The sequence below is a fragment of the Amia ocellicauda genome, chromosome 6, assembly GCF_036373705.1.
Source record: "Amia ocellicauda isolate fAmiCal2 chromosome 6, fAmiCal2.hap1, whole genome shotgun sequence".
In the NCBI taxonomy this organism is placed as follows: domain Eukaryota; kingdom Metazoa; phylum Chordata; class Actinopteri; order Amiiformes; family Amiidae; genus Amia; species Amia ocellicauda.
The window spans coordinates 12,981,690-13,000,506 of NC_089855.1; the positions used below are offsets into that span (position 1 = coordinate 12,981,690).

An 18,817-nucleotide genomic window follows, 5' to 3' on the forward strand; every position below is an offset into this window, starting at 1 on the left:
CAGTTTCAGTCTCCTGCAAATATATAAAGTGAAATAAAATGTTGGCCTGGAGCCTGTGTTTAGATGTTTAGATTTTCATTGCTGCTTCAGAAATTGTATTCACATCTTGTCGATGTTGCTCTGAGGTGCTCTATACTGGTACATTCAGTACAAGATAAACTAGTACCTTCATATTCAATGTTATACATTTTGTTATCTTCAAAAGACTTCAAAAAGATCTTTTGGAAATGAAAGAATGTATTTCTTTTTTTAATATCTAATTCCTCAATACAATTATGCTCCATGAAATGCTGTTTTTTTGCTTTTTGACCTCAGATTGATAGTGTGATGACAGTAGTGGGAAGCATATTTTATGTTACTACTGTTTTATTTCTCACTACAAAAACCAGTCTGTATTTGTGCAGTTATTTGCTATGTCTCTTAAGAGTTTTAACATCCTGATCTTTTGGGAAACCTCAAAATCTGTGGAGTTGATTACAGTGTGAGCATTAAGCAATAGGCCTTTAAATTGAATATAAATACTGTATTTTATCATGTGTGGCCCATAGAGGACATTTGTTGAAAATAACATGAGGTACTGCACCACCTAGTGGATATAGAAGACAAAAGCAGTCTTCTGCTTCTAAAATCCTACTAATACTACTGCAAGCCTCTCTGACTATCTATACTACTGTCTCTGCTACTTTTGTCCCAAGGCATAACCCATGAATGAATCTGAAAATCTTATTGTGTCTCCTTATATTCAAGTGTTCCCCGTATCAAAATATGACCTGCAGAAAATATAACTTTCTGGCTTTATCATGTCCACGCAGGGTCAGCCGGGCCCTCTCGGCCCTAAGGGATATGATGGACCCCAAGGGTTCAGTGGCCCTCCTGGTTTACCTGGCCCAAAAGGAGAGAAGGGGGATCGAGGCAGGTCTGGAATCACTGGACCCAAAGGATCTGTAGTAAGTTCAAATCAAACTCTTCCACATCACTGGGTCCGATAGAGCACCTCCAGCAATTATATTAGTATCCTGGCCTCAGTGTTAAAAATTTGAGTGCAGCAGCATCTTACAAAGCAATCTTAAGCACAGTAATTGGTAACATATCAACTCCTTTAGTGTATTTGTTACACTCCAAAACTGAACCCTGTCAAATAAGTGTGAATCATGTGCTAGCTATCGTAGTGTATGCTAGAGTTTCAAAATCATTTGTTGGAGGTGAGGTTTCCAGATAAATCACAATAATCTAATGTTTTATCATGTAACTAAGTATTTTGCTAACTTTTCGCCTGTGTTTTTATTGAAAGGGACCAACTGGTGTGCCTGGATTTTCTGGTTCAGATGGTATTCCTGTGAGTACATTCAGGCCTTCCCTTGGTCTGTAGTGTGGCCTGCTCAGATAGGCCTCTGTGTACATACAGACGTGTTGTGCGATAGAATGAATAAGAGGATCTTGGGATGTAAAATGTATGTAAAATAAACAGGAGTGCAAAGAAACATGAGTAACTGAAATTTCTGTCATTGTTTCCCGCTCAAAATTACATGTTGTCTACTAGTTCTGTGTGGTAGGTCTGATTCATGCTTGTGAATATTGTCTCAGGGTCACCCAGGCCAGGCAGGATCCCGGGGGAAGCCTGGAGCAGATGGCTGCAATGGTACGAGGGGAGACAATGGATTGTCCGGTCTGCCAGGGTCAACGGGCTTGCAAGGCCTAGATGTATGTAAAATCATGAACAGGCCTTCTTGTAATCTTGAAATCTGCTTAAAAATATATATATTGTATAGGAAACTATATTGTTGCTGTTACATATCATACCCTTTGCTTTTGTCTCCTTCAATGCTGTGTAATAGGAGTGTAATTATTCAGTCATATGCAGAATATTGATTGTCTTTAGCCTATGCACATCGTGATATATGATTTCTTCTGTTCAAATGCAGGGTATTCCAGGCTTGAAAGGACAGAAGGGAGAGCCCATACTAGCGACAGTCTACATAAAACGATTCCAGGTAAGAAGAGCTGCTGTGGCCACACTGCAGATGGTTATGAAACAGACAGCGGAGACAACAGAGACAACATCTCCGTCAGCGCTGTGTTCCCTGCCATCGAGGCTATTCTGTAATGTCCCTCTCACTTTAGGAATACAGAAACACTACAGCTACCTCAACCATCACAAAACACACACACATCAATACCATTTCCAGTACACATATTTGTTATAGACGTCCATACCTTGCTTAGTTTTCAATACGTGATGTAGTCAGGCTTCTGGAAATTAATTTAGGAAAATACTTTAGTAAATTAATTGCTAAGGAAAATACCCTCAAACCACAGGGTAGTGAAAGGTGTTTTTTTGCATTATACAGGGAGATCCTGGTGAACCAGGGTTTTCTGGATTCCAGGTGAGTGTTTGAGTTTAATTGTGTGTATCCTGAATATGAGTTCACCATTGAGAAATAATCCTGGAAAGTAACATCTTCCCATTGCGTGACAGGGCCCTCATGGAATTCCTGGGCCTGCAGGTCCGAGGGGGCATCCGGGGCCTCAAGTGAGTACACAAAATATATACAAATATATTTCCTAAGAAGGAAATTAAATCGTCCATACATGAATCAATTTTCAATAACTGCTTCATCCAGTACAGAGTCACAGTAAGCCAGAGCCTAACCCAGCGGGCAAAGGGCAGGGTATACCCTGGACAGGATGTCACTCCATTGCAGGACAGCTCACACACACACACAGTCTCTCTCTCTCTCTCTCTCTCTCTCTCTCTCTCTCTCTCTCTCTCTCTCTCTCTCTCTCTCTCTCTCTCTCTCTCTCTCCTAGGAGCTGTGAGGCAGCAGCACTAACCACTGTGCCACCGTGCTATCCCCTGAAATGAGATCATTAATTACCAGAATGCATTCTAGAATGCATAAAAAGCTGATGGTTACCACCATTTGTCACTAGAGAAAATTACTTTTATTTTAAAATGCTGCTCACTGTTAGTAGTTAACCAATAATATAACCTCTAGAATGTCAATTCTATTCAAGAACCTGTAGCTTTCTTTGGATTGTCCTACTGAAATGAATAATTTATTGATTTATGCTTTCAGGGGCGAACTGGTGAAGAAGGCCCACCAGGACCAAAGGTATGAGAAACACAAAATCTTTTGAAATGTTTCATGAATTTCCATGGGTTCTATATAAAAGGGAAATACAAACAGTTTTCATGCTTTCAATTAACAAACAAATTCTATCAATATATTAGACATGTTGGTAATGTTGTCTAACTAATTGTACTAATTGTACTTTACTTCATTTCAGGGTGAAATGACACAAATGCTAAAAGGAGTCAAAGGAGACATAGTGAGTTCCATCACCCCATCCCACCTTTAACAGTCACAAAAAACATTGTGAAATGTGTGTGTATATATTTTGCTATCCAGAGAATGAGAGTTGTGGTAATCACTTGTTTTGATATGTCTTTACTTCTGTCCTAGGGTGAAGTTGGGGAGCAGGGCCCCCCGGGGAATATTACACATCCTGCATCAGGGCCACGTCCTGAATATGAGGCACCAAAGGTGAGCTAGAAGAAAATGTACATGATGCCTTTTACATGATACCAGGGGCTGGTATAAGTATTATGCTCTGTAGGTGCAGATGGTCTGTCGTTCATATACAGTCAAATAAACACATAAAGTTGTGTGTAGTGCAAACTTACTGTTCCAGGATAATAAATCATATAAAATAAATAATTAAATACTTCAAGGGAAGTAAGTTATCCCACACAAGTCATTAAAACCAAGTGCCAAAACGATATATTAATATATATTTCAGTAGCATAAATTTACTCCCTCACTTGTCTACTCTTAGTCAGCTAAGGTCTTCATTTAAAGTATTAGTTTTGGTAGAATGGATATCAAAAGAAAAAACATAATTAGAAGGAGCAACAAGAGACAACTGCATTGACCACACATGAACACATCTGAGTGGTTACTCGAATGTGCAGGAAATTAAATTCCAAGTTAACAACTGCATCTACATACATTTTCGTTGGGAAGCTGCAATAAGATCTTCCAGTGCCCACCTTCCTTTCATCATTAATGAGACCAGTTTCTCCCACTTTTCACATTTCTTGCTCTGCAGATTCCCAGTAATACATTACAGTGCTGATTGTTTTATATGTCCTGACATGAAAGATCCTTGGTTGCAACTTTTTGCAGAAACTCAACTGTCCTGAACTGGACAAGTACGATTTTCTGTGGATAGGGGGCTAATCAACAAGGATCTTTGCATGATGCCTAATTGTCTATTATTGTCTACGCAGGGTCAACCCGGTGACCCAGGACTTCCTGGTGAAAAAGGAGATACAGTAAGTGAATAATAATAACCTGGAGGAATAATGCATAGTAATATTATGAAATAATTAGAAAGACATTTTAAAGATGATCGCTTCTTTTCGTCTTCCATTAAAATCTGGTTTATCATAACAACGTGTCGGAATTAGTGATGCAAGTCATCAGGAAACACTCAGAGGGCATGTTTTTGCACCTCCTTAATTTGCATGTTTACATTTTTGTCATGAACAGTGCGCAACAATAATAGTCAACACAGCTATCACAGTCCACTGTTGAGTGTTCTTCATTTTTTAACTTTAGAAACTTTTCCGCAGAGAGTAGCAGTACTGGCAAGTTCAGATGCCACAAATTAACCCTAGTATTGCCGCCTGTGTTTATAATGGACTTTACAAATATAATAGGAATAATTACTTTTCTTAAATACAATTTATGTGCATCGTACTGTTCTGTTAAGTACTGTGGTATGTCATTAATCATCTTATGGTTCTTAGGCTGATAATAAAGGAGAAGCGGGTGTGATGGGATTCCCAGGTCCACGGGTAAGAAGTTGCCCTTTCTTCAATTTGAGTACTTAAGTACTTAATTTATATCTAAAATAAATCTGCAATAAAACCTTTGTTTTTTAGGGTCCCTCTGGTGTTGATGGCTACCCAGGAGAATGGGTGAGTTGACTTTAAACTCAATAAATTGTATTTCCATTGAATTAATTATCCTCTGGATTCCTTATTTTCTGAGTTTTGTATTTTGTGTTTTTGCTTGTCTCAGGGGCAACCTGGTGACCCTGGTCCGATTGGAGCAAAAGGAAAAAAGGTTAATGCTTAATCCTCAATGCTGTCCCTAATACCAGTCTTCCTTGATACACCTTCCTTGCAAACGCTCCAGAGGCATAAATACTCTGAAATCATACAAGAAACGCATCCGCAAAATGTGGTTTTGTTTGTGACTTAAAAATGATGGCTAATGTAACAGCTATTTTAGAAAATTCAAATTGAAGAACATAGAATAAAATCGGATACATTGCTGATCTATTTCAAGTTTATTTTAAGATATAGTTCTGATGCTATACATCCTGATCAAATATAAATACACAGATTAATTACACTGCCTAAACAGAAAGAGACTTATCATTTTTAAATGTGGCACATTCTTTATTATACTAATGAAGAAATACATTGCAAACACACTTGTTTATTGACCCATATTGTATTCTAGTCCCTAAAGTATATAATCTATTGTCTCATATTGTTGTTTTTGAAATGTTGTGCCTTTCTAGGGTGGCACAGGAGAGCCCGGCCCGTTAATAGATTTTGGTGGTCAGACATCAGGTAACTGGATTCATTATTCTTTTCATATTTTGTGTTGGGAAATGTATTGTTTGCAGTGGAAAGGTGTTTTCTGACACATCCAGAATAATGATGGATTTTGCTTGGTTTTCTTTGTGGGAAGCAGGATGTATTAAACGTGTTGTGTTTGTGTGCTGAATATTCAGCAGGTGCTCCAGGTCCGGAAGGAAGGAAGGGTGACCAAGGAGACAGGGGTGACCAGGGTTCAAAAGGTGTCCCGGGTCCTCCAGGACTACATGCATCCGATACAGGTAGGAACAACCATAAGAAAATATTAAATATGTATTGTTATTGACAGTGCATCAGTGTTATCAGATTCCTCATATTGTGGTGTACCTTTTTCAACCTAATGTCAAGGGATTTGTTTGTTAAAAATTAAACACTCTTTTTTCTGTACTTTGGTAAGAAGGCCACTTTTGATTTTGAGATGACAAAGACAGAGGTGTCATGTTTGCTTTAACATGTCCTTTCGTCTGATCAATAGGAGCCACTGGCCCAGTTGGTCCTATAGGGCCTGCTGGGGCCAAAGGTTTCAAAGGTGAACCTGGACATCCTGCCCTCCTGCCTGGACCTCCAGGTTGGAATGGGGTTCCTGGCCCACCGGGTCTTCCTGGACCCAGAGGAACATGTAAGCCTACAGCAGAGCTCTGAATTTAGATGTGTTTCTATACAAAAATATTTGTTGTTGTGTCCACCGAAAATGAAATATATTCTTCACATGAAACCAGCTTTCTCTGACATACAGTTAAATGTGTTGTTTTATTTGTTTGTCACAGGGGACACTAAAGGATTTGAAGGACCCCCTGGCTTTCCAGGGTATCCTGGACGACTTGGATTAAAGGGAATGAAAGGTAACACTTGGGCAGATTCTTGTACTTGTCCAGAGAGTGTGCAGTGATTTTTCTGACTAAATTACCTATATAAGCTGTTATGCTGTGAGATGCTCAGGGATACCAATCCTAACTGTAAGAAAGTCATGTTCCATGTTGTGATTTCCTTAGTTCAGTGTACCCAATACAACATCACTAAACCAAATTGATCCCGTGTTTCAGATTAGGATTGGCACTTGCTAAACATTGCCTGGGATGTCTAGCATTACAGGATGTGAAGGCCGGGGAAGGTCTCATTATAACTTACAACAGGGGTGGGGAACCCTTTTCCTATCAAGGTCCATTCGAGTGTTCACAAATGTATTCATGGGCCACAACCTTAATTAATACACATCAAAACATTAATACAGATGAAACTTACATTCTAATACAAGAACAAATCACTTTTTTCTAAATGCACACACTGCAGTCAAAACATAAATAACTATATAGCCTGCAATAAGTAAAAAACTCAAAAATCGCATACGATAAGATAATGAAACAAGTGTAAATGTAAATATTGGAATAATGCTCAAAAGCAATATTTTATAGTTAAAAAATAACTATTGCATTTATCAAAAGATAATTGTACACTAAAGTAAACATTTTCAACACTGTGTAAACTTTGTTTTCAACATACAAAGCTACAGTGAGTAAAATCAGTGTATTTCAATATACTATATATTTAGCCTGCAAACCTGACAGCTCGGGACAGTCCACACAGGACATGTTTCTGCACTTTCCCTGCAGGAGCTCGTCCCTCACACTGCATTTTGACAGCCTCGCCAGGTGAACACTTTTACTCCATAAATATATAGCATCGCAATAAATGCTCCTCCGCTGATAATGTCCATGAAACATTATTTTGGTGGATGTGTTGCGCTATTGCTCTCTGTACTGTGCAGTAGCAATCGCGGATTGATCAGTAGAGTAAAAGCACTCGGTGCCATTTGGACCTGGCATTTCACTCGCAATGTTTTCACAACACTGGCACAAACCCACAAATCATCATTGTCATTCCCAGTATTACTGATGCCCCTGAATCAGTCGTGTTGATATACACTGCATTTCCATAACGAGCTCTCTTCAATCTCCGTTTCCAATCCATGTTTATTTGTGGGGTAATCACTCTATCCACTCAATCTGACTACAGTTGTAAGAAAACACCTGTAATGCTGTACAATGTGTTTTTCAAGCACATGAAAGACTGTAGACAGGTAGAGATCACCACTTGAGTGCCAGACTGACTCTATTGTAAAGGGCAGGCAGGATTATGGGTTATATTTGAGTTATTATGTATTTTAATGACCGGTGATAATAACCCGATTTTGGCTATTTTAGGTAAATGTGTTTATAACTTATTTATTTTAGTGTTTATGCAGTTAATATGTAGTAGAGATGTTTATTACATAAGCTCAGTGCTTCTAGTGTTAAGTGTACGTCACAGAAATTATTTTTTTCAAATGCACTCTAGGGCCGGAGCAAACAGCCAGGGGTGGGGCTGGACGTTCCCCACCCCTGACTTACAAGATGAAAGTCTGCTATGAAGTATTACTGCTCCGTCTAGTGGCAGCAACCTTAGGCCAACAACCTGTGATTTGACCACTTCCTGTTTGCATTCAATTTTTGGAAGAACAACAATACAATGTCAGTTGTAAGGATATCATATCCATTGTATCAAGTTCTCACTATGCTGGAAATAATCTCATTCTCAGTCATGAATGAATCTGGAATTCCTGGACTGGAGTTGCATTAAATTCTTCATTGTTTTAGCCTTTGAGTTCCAAAGCTAGTAGACATTATTCACTGATAAATGCTAAATGATGGATGGTGCTGGACTTCTGGTTAATGTTTGCTGGCTAGGAGGGGCAGGTCATGTGACAATGTGAGGGTGGCTTTCCATTGGAAATAGGCAATATATATTTCATGGTCCTAGCAGATGCCCTTCGAAGCAAAAGTGTATAAACCCAAGCACAAGGTGAAATATAAAGCAGATAGACAAGGTTGGCGTATAAACAGGGGTTCAAGAACAGGCAAACAAGTCAAACAGGGGAATCCAGAGCTCATAGTCAATATGTAGGCAATAGGTAGGAGATCAGGCAGCCAGGACAGGAGCATCCAATAATAATAAACCGTAAAACAGACAAATAGGTACAGAGGAATAGTCTTTAGGAAATAAGGATTGGCATTGTTACTCGGACAATTTGTGAACAAGATCTCACAAGGAGCTGAGCGAATCAAGGGGTATAAATACACAAGGCTGAGGGAAGAAGGCACATGTGGCTTGGTGAGCTGAACCAATGAGAGACGAGGGTAGGTACACTAAACACACATGCTGTGGAATGTCAGAGGCTACAGGGAGATGACGACCTCTTAGGGGAAACATTGAAGACATTTACCATCTCTTTTTGTTTTAGGGGATGGAGGTGCCTGTAATTGTACCATCATCAGCTCGCCAGCAGGTTCCCCTGGCCCTGCCGGAAACCCAGGTGTGCCAGGGATGGAGGGGGAGCAGGGCCAGCGTGGAGACCAAGGAGACCCTGGGCCCCGCGGCTTCATAGGACTGCCAGTAAGAAAGCACTGATTGGCTGCCCAGCAAATTAATACTAATACTAAAAAGTGATACTAATTTTTCATATCTGCAGTTATTGGTTTAAAGCGATGTCCATTCCAAGGGATTGATACTCATAATATTTAACACTTTGCAAGTAAATTTTTCTATAATTTCTCATGCTCTTTGTGTATATATATTAGGGAGGCCTTCATCCAGCAGTGGATCGATATAGGCTGATTATGGTGGTGATGGTCGTGTGTGTATGTGTGTGTCTTGCAATAGTTTTCATCCCCTGCAAAAATATTCACATCTGATTGATTACAAATAATGTAAACTTTTTTAATTCAAAATTCTAATTATCAAACTTAACACTGTTATATGGGGGTTGAACATCATCAAAACTTGCAAGGAAAATATATAAATAGAAATTACCATTGCATAAGTATTCAGCTCACTAATTCAGTATGTGGTAAAAGCAGCTTTGGCAGCAATTACTGTGACTCTTTTTGGATATGTTTCTGCCAGCTTTGCACAGTGGGATGGTGTAATTTCTGCCCATTCTTGCTTAAAAAATCACTCAATTTCTGACTGAAGTTTGTTGGGAATCTTTGATGTCTCACCATACCTTTTCTACTGGATTCACATTTGGACTTTTACTGGGCCACTCAAAGACATGCTTTCTTAATTTTAAACCATTCCAGTGTGGTTTTGTCCTTTGAAATGTGATTTGTTTCGACCCACTATTGATTTCTGGTTGATTCAAGCAGGGTTTCCTCTAGGATTCACCTGCTATTTTGCACCATCCTCTTCCCCCTCAGTGCTTCCCAGTCCCTGCTGATGAGAAGCATCCCCATGATGCACCTCCATGCTTGACAGTTGGGATGGTGTTGACTGGGTGATATGTTGTGCTGGGCTTGTGCCAGATATAATGCTTTTAGATCAAAAAGATTACCTTCTTATCTCATCTGACCACCACAGAATTGACATGCTTTGTGACAAAACTCATACTAGAATTAAAATGGGTCTTTTTCAGGAACAGCTGCTTTCTTGCCACTCGCCCACACAGGTCATATTTGTGTAGGGACTGGTATAATGTTGATGTATGAACACTGATTCCCATCTCAGACCTAGAACATTGCAAACCTTTAAAAATCACTTCTCCGTGGCATCCCTAACCAGTTTCCTGCTTGCTCAGCTGCTCAGTTTGGAAGGGCATCCTGATCTGGCTAGTGACTTTGTGGTATGAGGCACATTTCACTTCTTAATGATGGTTCACCATATTCAGTGACTTTTACATTTTCTTGTAACCTTTAACTAATCTGTGTTTCTCTACCACTTTTTCCCTGACTCGGCTTTCATGGTTGGTTTGACCATTATGTGAGTTGTGGCTTGACATTCAATATTTGTCAAGCCAGGGGATGCCATGAGTAGAGGACCCAGATGTGGGATTAATGCTGGTCTGGGAAGGGGTGTTAGGAAACAGGTCAAAGGGATAGGAGAGGGATGTAAAGCAGGCTGTCAAGGTTTAGTCATTTAGTCATTGGGAAAAGCAAGGTCAGATACACAGAAAGTCACTAAACACTGTTGATGTTACATTTGAAGCAGGCTTCACGAAGAAGTATCGACCCTTCAGAAGCCCCCCAAACACCTTGCCAGAAACCACAAATGATGCTTTGTTGCGTCACACCAGCAGCTGACAGTGTTGAATTGGTTTGGAATTTGTGTCGGTGTATCAAACCCCCATAATGCTTAAAAGAGGTCTGAACCACCTCAAATCCAAGGGTGATAGAGAGGAGACAGATTTGCAGATGCTACAGAATACATTTATTGAGCCAGAGCCAGAGAGAAAGAGAGAGATAGATATGTAGATAGATGTACAGATAGAGAGTTCAAGAGATAGATTTAGATAGTTTTAGAGACATAGATTTAGCAATAGATAGATAGATATGGTGGTAGAGTCAGTCCCAGCAGTGTAGTTCTTTTAAAATAAAAATCTTTAAATTACACCAATTACATAATCATGTCCCTCCAACACATTTGCCTCTTCAACACAATCACTATTCTTATTTATACAAGCATATACGTCTTTCTCCACTTCCCAAAATATAGTCTTCTTTTGCCCTCTGTTATATAAACCATCACTTTCCCAGTTGCACAAGCATGTCTATCTGATAAACAAAATATAGGCTATACTCTATATCAGCATCACTTGGATCATTACACAACCATATCCATATATATATATATATATATATATATATATATGAATAGGAAATACATATAAATGTTGACTATATCTAGGCTATATGAAATGTAGACTTAGTGTAGTTAATTGCATTTATTTGACGTCGCTGCTTAGTACGACATTCATGACGTAAATATGACTGCCTACAATAAATTCAACATTTAGTCTTGAGTCTCTATATTGATCAGAGAGATAAAATATCACATAATGTTACTTATACTGTGGTGACAAAGCAAGATTGATGACCGCATATTTGTGGACATGTCCACACTGACACATTATTTTCACATAACCCTTATTGAACTACAGATCAAAGATGATGATGTGTTCATTTGTATATTGCCTTGCTGATGTCTGGAGGACTGCTGCCTTTTGAATCAGTCGATACAGTCGCAATACCTTGTATTGACCAGCAGATGTCACTATGGACAGCATGTATTGAGCCCTTCAAAGCAGTGAACCTTTGTTTGGTACAATAGCTTCGAACGGTTCAATGTTTCAGAAAACTTTGTTTCCCCCATCACTACTAAACACCAAAGAAGGGCTTGGAATTGTTGCACTGATGTAAACAAGACTTCACAATGAATAAGGGAACAGAGGGATATATATATATATCTATATATATATATATATATATATATATACACAGGACTGAGGGAGCAGATAGCAGAGGAGTGGAGTGCTGAACCAATGGGAGGGAAGAGGGTCATTTAAACTAAATGCACATGGGATTTTGGAATGTAATGCCAGAGACAGGACTAAAATTCGGGCGACCTCTGGTGGCGAGGTGAGAACATGACAATATTTAACTGAGGGAATTTACAGAAACAGATTAATTTAATCTGAAGTCAAGTTTTGTTACTTTCATTACCCAGACAGAGACCACAACTTAATTGTGTAACCTTTCAAATTAATATTTTACACCAGGACTGATTTAGGGTTGCTGTAGCAAAGACTCTAAATATAAAGTCCTATTTGAAAGTTTCATGATTGCAAACTGAAATGGCAACAAAATGTGGAAACTTTGCATTGGGGTGAATGCTTTTGTAAGGCACTGTTTTTACATATACCGATATATATCAGTCCTAATAAATTGACTACATTGTTAACTGTCACATATCTTGCCTTTGCTTTACTGTTGCCATAAATTGTTCTTGTTGTCCTTCACTCATTTTACTAACAGGGGTTTCCAGGTGAAAAGGGTTCTCCTGGTGTAAAGGGACAGAAAGGTCTATCCAGAGTAGCTACTGAAAAAGGTAAGTTCTTTATGCTGTTTAATGTGGAATCCAAAGCTACTTACAAATACTATCTGTGTTCATGCATCATTCGGAAATGCAGCTGCTTCAGTTCCTCAGAAACCCATTTAATAAGTTAAGTTCTTATTTAATGCAACATGAGCTACTGACTAGATAATAGATACAGACATAAAGTAAAATGTCCTTACTTTAAAACTCAAGTAAGTTAATATAACAGTCTCCATGATCATAAAACCCTGTACATCCAAAGAGGGAGTTGAGTTTTCCTGTCAAGCATTGCAATACTCCAATGCAGTGATGTCTTCCTAATAAGGAATAGCTGTACGTTAATCATGTTTCCACTGGTAAGTCAAAGCTAAGTTTCTCCGGAAACTTTTATTTAGGCTAGAGTTTGAAAATGGCTATACTATGTGTAAGAAACTCTCCACAATAACATTCCCACTTCAGAAATCCCTTATCCCCCAGACTGCTTGCATTAAAATGCTTTAAGATGTCAGTGACATATTAGATGGTTGATAAACCTACAGTATACATACTTTTCTTTAAAGCAGATTCATTACAGTGTGGTTTGCATGTGTGACTCCTCTTCTCTGGGAAGTCCTGACCATGCTTGTGGTTTTGTTGTGCAGGAGGTCAAGGAGACCCGGGAGACCCTGGCTTAGCAGGTTTCCCAGGTCAGAGAGGCAGGCCTGGACTTAATGGCTTTATAGGACTGCCTGGGCTGCAGGGCCCGCCGGTGAGTGAAAGTTTGGTTAACAAGCCACCTTCATTTTCTAACTTAAGAAGATATGTATATATATTTTTTATGTTTTGCTTTGCTTTATAGTGACTTATAATTACTTTATTCTGCTGTCCCCACTTTAACAGAACACAGCATACACAAGCAGTGACAGATTACTAACAAGTGATTCGCTATAAATATTCTAATTAGGCTTAAAAATGCAACCAAGTTTGCATTGTGTGACAGTGCGGCGTTACCTCATGTTGGGTAGGAGCCCAGTGAAGTGAACCAGTTTCTGCCAGTTTATAAGAAATCTGTTCAAAAGCTTTTAAATAAATAAATGAATTAGTACATAATCACAGTGTACACCAAAGTGATTGATAGAGAATCACATGTAATTAAACATAATTTTAAAAATGAATATTTTTCTGCATTACAAATAAAAACTCTTAAGATCCAGAGGGAAGATTTGTGTCTTTGATACAAAATATGTTTTTAATGCAGGTTTTTTCCTTCAAAATATTGTACACTTCTTTTCTGAGCCTGTTTCATTTATGCCACCCCAATTTCTTCTATTCGCCATAAGAACTGCTGTCTCACTGTGTCTTCTGTATTTTCTTTCAGGGTGAAGGACCAAAAGGCCTCCCTGGAGATAAAGGGTTTCAGGGCCCATATGGTGCCAAAGGTGCGATGGGTGAGATAGGTGAACCTGGACTCGTCTTGGGCTCTGAAAAAGGACGACGAGGGCCTCTTGGTGATGCTGGATTGAAAGGGGAACGTGGCCGCCCAGGCCCCCCAGGGATCCCAGGTATGCCCTTTCACCTCTCCCTATGAGTAGAGAGCAGGACATTTCACGATTTCAAGGATTTCACGGAAATCGTGAATTTGACTGTTTCCTATGAATTATGTATTTTTATTAGTATTACATCATTCCTCACTTTCCCTCTTTATTTATTGTTATTATTTAATTTGGGGGGGCCCTAGATCAGTGTCAGCAAGGATCCTCTATCTTTTAAATACCTTGATTGGTATTTGTATTCTGACAACAACAGTCTTACAAGAAAAATGTTGAAACTCTTCTTAACAAACTATAGCTGCAACTCACATTATAAAATTGGGGGGAATTTCTGAAGCATTTTCTCTTCAAGACCTCTGAGAATGTTGTATTTAGGAAGGGAAATAAACAGCTTATATTTAATTGGAATAATGTGGTTTATTAATTTATCCAGTTTCCTATTGGAACCGCTCACTTAATGTACAGGTTAAGATTAATCACAGTACTTTTTTCATAGGTCATGAATGAATGTGGTTTTCCAGTAGTTTGATTGTTTGTTTACCAGGACTTTTATAATACACATTATATTATTTTTAAGTCTTCTCTTTGTTGGTAAAAAAAATATGTCTCAGTACTTGAAAATGTGACATGTTTGAATCATAGTTTTGCTTCTGCTAATGCTTATTATTAATGCTGATTCTCTCCTGTGTTTGAATGAAAGGTGACTCGTCTTGCAGTTCTCAGGACAGTGGTGTGAAACAGCAGGGTAACACGCTCATAGAAGGTAACGGGAATGGATTCGTTGTGGTCAGAGTGATTACAGCTATAACATTCATTGACATTTGTTCTGAAGTACCAGAATTATGCAAGTAATATTGTAGTAAAGGGGAAATAATTTTGTCAGATAAAAGCTGTAATTAAGCAAGATAGTATATTTTCAGTTAAGAATATTTCTGATTTGAACCCTACCATGACAGTAATAAAAGAATATTATGTAACAGACTGGAATGCTTGTGATTGGATGATAAATTGTGGATAATGCAGAATAAAATTAACTGTTGTGTACCTCCTAGTCGGTGTGAAATTCATCTTTTTCTGTTTTTTTTGTTTTTTTTTATATTCATAGGTGACTGTGACACAGAGCAAGGACTACCTGGGCCGCCAGGCACCGCTGGACCACCAGGCATTGATGGTTTAATAGGTAAAATTGATAAGGAGATGTTTTATGGTTGGCAGAATTTGGATTTCTCAAAAACAGAAAGTCTAGGTGTCTGAACACCTGTTGACCATGCAGAGCAGGTGGAAGACCTTGCTATTAATGAGATATGAAGTTGAAGATTTGAAGGGAAATTACAGTTGAATATTTGAAACTATGCTTGATACTAAATTAAAAAACAAAAACATTCAAAAGAGGCAGTAGAAGCATAGAGTGTATGAAGAATATAAAACAATATTTTTGCTGCTGAAGGAGAAAAATCTACAGTTACACAGAAAGATCCATTTGCTACTTAATACAGTGGGTAACTTCCCCTCCTGTAACATTTGTGCTTTTCTGTCTGTCTCTTAGGCAGGCCAGGTGCAAAAGGGTTTCCAGGACTTCCAGGAACTGACGGATTGAAAGGCGAGCAAGGAGATGAGGGCGTAGGAGGGGCACCTGGGCCATCAGGTAAGAGTTGACCCCACCGTCAGCCCGAAGTGACCTCCCACCCGACAGCGACCCCCTCACAGACCCGTACAAAGACCTCAAATCAGCCCTGATTTCCCTCAGTTTTCTGGAGGGGGAGTTCCCACTGATGCTCCGTCCACACTGGCATCCACTCAATTGCCAGACGTTGTTTATTTCTAGTTGGGCCAGTGAATTTGCAATTTGAATATATTAAAATAAAATATGATTCTCATCTGGTTTTATAAATAAAACATATTCAGAATTTGTGGAGCATTTAATTTAAACAAATGAGAATTTGATAAGAACTTAATAAGAAGATAAGTGAATGGTGTATGGTTCACATTGTGTCCATTCACAGTTTGGCCTTTAAAATGTGTCTGACTCTGATGATGGCTCTATGTCCTCTACAGGTTTTATTGGCCCTCGTGGAGATGCTGGCCAGCCAGGCTTCCAGGGGCAGGAGGGTGTACCAGGGCAGCCAGGACAGCCAGGCCACAGTGGTGAGAGGGGGCTTAAGGGCCATCATGGAGAGGTCTTGGGAGCAGCAGTTGGGGCACCTGGAGACAAAGGTCCCCCTGGATTAATAGGACCAAAAGGCCTAAGTGGAGACCCAGGCCTGCCAGGATATTCAGGTGAGTGATGACCTTTAGGAAACACCAAAGTATTTCAGCCCTCAGTATAATGAGTAACATTTTATTTCCTCAATATAGCAAAGCCTTGTGTAATGTCCAGCTCTCATGTGTAACTTCTTTAATTGTTGAAAGAGAATCCACTTTGAAATATAGGAGATATCTTTCTAAACATTTAAGATCAATTAAAATGTGACAGGTTGTGCTCTGTTACTCAGTGTAATCCAACTTTATACATGGTATTGAACCTGAATCTTCAATGATCTCCTTCCTTCTTTAAGGAATGGACGGCATGCCTGGTATCCGTGGTTTCAAAGGGGAGCATGGTTCTCCTGGCCTGCCGGGGCTGCAAGGATTGCCAGGACCAAAAGGAGAACATGGTATAGGGGGAATACCAGGGAAACCGGGCTCCCCTGGGTCTCCTGGTTCAGAAGGCCCACCAGGTGAGATCACTGGTGTAAAACTGATGTTATTTTAAGAAGGAGCATTTATCTTACATTGCTTACTTCTAGAGAGCACTTATCTGAAAAATGGTAGTGGAATTATGGTTTTGTTTTCTTTTGTTGGTGTGTTTTTTGCTAATAGATTTGTGTGTATCCAAGTGGATCTTATGAGACAAGAAGCTTTTAAAAAATCATAGTTCCTAAGTTACATATTTCATGTGGTAATATATATATATATATATATATATACAATAGGACTACAATGTAGATTTGTTCAGCCTATAATGAACTAGTTTGTATCTTTATAGTATATTATAAGTCCCATGTGTTTGTTCTAATATTGATTTATATTCATCCTCTAGGCCTTTCTGGCAATAGAGGTGATCAGGGAGACCAAGGCCCACCAGGCCCCGCTGGAATGAAAGGTTCACCTGGATTCACTGGCGACCCTGGGTTTAAGGGTCATCAAGGCCAGCCTGGAGATCCTGGCCATCCTGGTTCAAGTGGTTATCCGGGTATTCCTGGACTCAGAGGTAAACTGCAAATTGTAACACAGCCCTGAGTATTGTAAAGTAAATTCCAAATAATAAAAAAAACACAGTTAAGTTCATAATGTGTCAACAAAATGACCTGTGCATGACACTCTGACTTGAGTTAGTCACACAGTTTTAATATTTATGTCAGAATTTTCTTTATTTAGTTCAAACTGAAACTTCATTTTATAGCAGAAATGACAGTTTTGTGTTGACACATCCTTGGCACAAACATGAGGTACATTACAGAAAAAGCGTATACAGTCTATTTCTCATTAGTCTGAAAGTAGATATGCACACATATCAAATGGGAAGTATGATGTCTTGATTGAAATGTTGACAGCTGCATTTTTACAGAAATGACTAACGTAATAAGCCCCTTAGAAGCTTTAACATAACTGTTAATCACCATCCTTTCTGATAGCCTTTCTTTTTGCTGCAATTGGAGATAAAGTATTGGCTTTATTGTCTAGGTGCCAAGGGTGCTGAGGGCATGGCTGGGTTCAGTGGCATGCCTGGTCTCAAAGGTGTGAGGGGGTTTGATGGGGTGAAGGGGGAGACTGGATCTGCTGGGAATGTGGGACTGAAAGGGCACCGAGGCGTTTCTGGCGCAAAGGGTGAGTTGACTGGTTTGTGTGTCAAGTCTGCTTTGTGCCTTATCAAATTCCTAGATTATCAATTCAACAGAACATGTTAGTTAGCTCTGTGGCTTTTTCCTTTTACTTTTCCTTTCCTATTTCTATTTTGTTCTTTGCACGTTGTAAAATAATTGCTCTCTAGGGGATAATGTTTGGAAAAGATAAATGTTTTTTTACAGGATTGTATTTCATATTAATATGATTATGGCTTCATACTCTAAATTAGCCTTAATGAGAATGTAACTGCCTGAATTATTGTATTTCACTGGTCAAAATGCAGAGACGTAGGCAGTTAAAGAAAACAGAATTACGTAGGAGTTTTCTGGAATTCTAGTTAAATACTCTAATTTGATTAAAGTAATTCAATTAATGGTTTATCAACTGGAAGAAATATAGACAATGCTTATAGAGTGTTACTCTTATTGTCCTTCAGATACACAGTGTCATCATTGAAGGTGTCACCTGTTTGGCTTCCACTTTAAAACCAAACAAAAAATCAACACCATATTAAATACCATCAATTGAATAATAATGATGGTTTCCAAGCTGAGATGACTGGATCTTATTCTCTTGTGTTTAAGGTGATCGTGGACCAGCTGGTCCACCAGGCAGCAAACCATACCTCCCAGTGGTACTAAAAGACAAAATGAAAGGAGTGAAAGGCATCAAGGGCCAGTTGGGAGAAGACGGATTTGTAGGTCAAAGAGGTAAGCTTGCCATTCCACGATGACCCAAGCCACACTCTCTCCAAGCATAGCATGAAAATAATAATTCTCCAGCTGGAAAGATTTTCTTTTTATATTTTTATCTAAGAATAAATAAA

At 39.0% G+C, this 18,817-nt stretch overlaps 1 protein-coding gene across 1 annotated transcript in view; it reads left to right on the top strand.

The window, feature by feature from the left end:
- Positions 1–18,817, top strand: part of col4a2 (collagen, type IV, alpha 2) — a 71,661-nt gene that overhangs the window by 44,941 nt on the left and 7,903 nt on the right. The window contains exons 5-33 of the mRNA XM_066706167.1: positions 813–947; positions 1,292–1,336; positions 1,585–1,701; positions 1,923–1,991; positions 2,349–2,384; positions 2,477–2,530; positions 3,078–3,113; positions 3,289–3,330; positions 3,465–3,545; positions 4,292–4,336; positions 4,814–4,861; positions 4,949–4,984; positions 5,088–5,132; positions 5,596–5,647; positions 5,812–5,916; positions 6,150–6,293; positions 6,442–6,516; positions 8,952–9,103; positions 12,517–12,589; positions 13,219–13,325; positions 13,935–14,118; positions 14,807–14,869; positions 15,212–15,286; positions 15,653–15,751; positions 16,162–16,383; positions 16,662–16,823; positions 17,186–17,356; positions 17,830–17,973; positions 18,576–18,701. Of these exons, the coding sequence (XP_066562264.1) occupies positions 813–947; positions 1,292–1,336; positions 1,585–1,701; positions 1,923–1,991; positions 2,349–2,384; positions 2,477–2,530; positions 3,078–3,113; positions 3,289–3,330; positions 3,465–3,545; positions 4,292–4,336; positions 4,814–4,861; positions 4,949–4,984; positions 5,088–5,132; positions 5,596–5,647; positions 5,812–5,916; positions 6,150–6,293; positions 6,442–6,516; positions 8,952–9,103; positions 12,517–12,589; positions 13,219–13,325; positions 13,935–14,118; positions 14,807–14,869; positions 15,212–15,286; positions 15,653–15,751; positions 16,162–16,383; positions 16,662–16,823; positions 17,186–17,356; positions 17,830–17,973; positions 18,576–18,701 (2,743 nt within the window). The remainder of the gene's footprint in view (positions 1–812; positions 948–1,291; positions 1,337–1,584; positions 1,702–1,922; positions 1,992–2,348; positions 2,385–2,476; positions 2,531–3,077; positions 3,114–3,288; positions 3,331–3,464; positions 3,546–4,291; positions 4,337–4,813; positions 4,862–4,948; positions 4,985–5,087; positions 5,133–5,595; positions 5,648–5,811; positions 5,917–6,149; positions 6,294–6,441; positions 6,517–8,951; positions 9,104–12,516; positions 12,590–13,218; positions 13,326–13,934; positions 14,119–14,806; positions 14,870–15,211; positions 15,287–15,652; positions 15,752–16,161; positions 16,384–16,661; positions 16,824–17,185; positions 17,357–17,829; positions 17,974–18,575; positions 18,702–18,817) is intronic.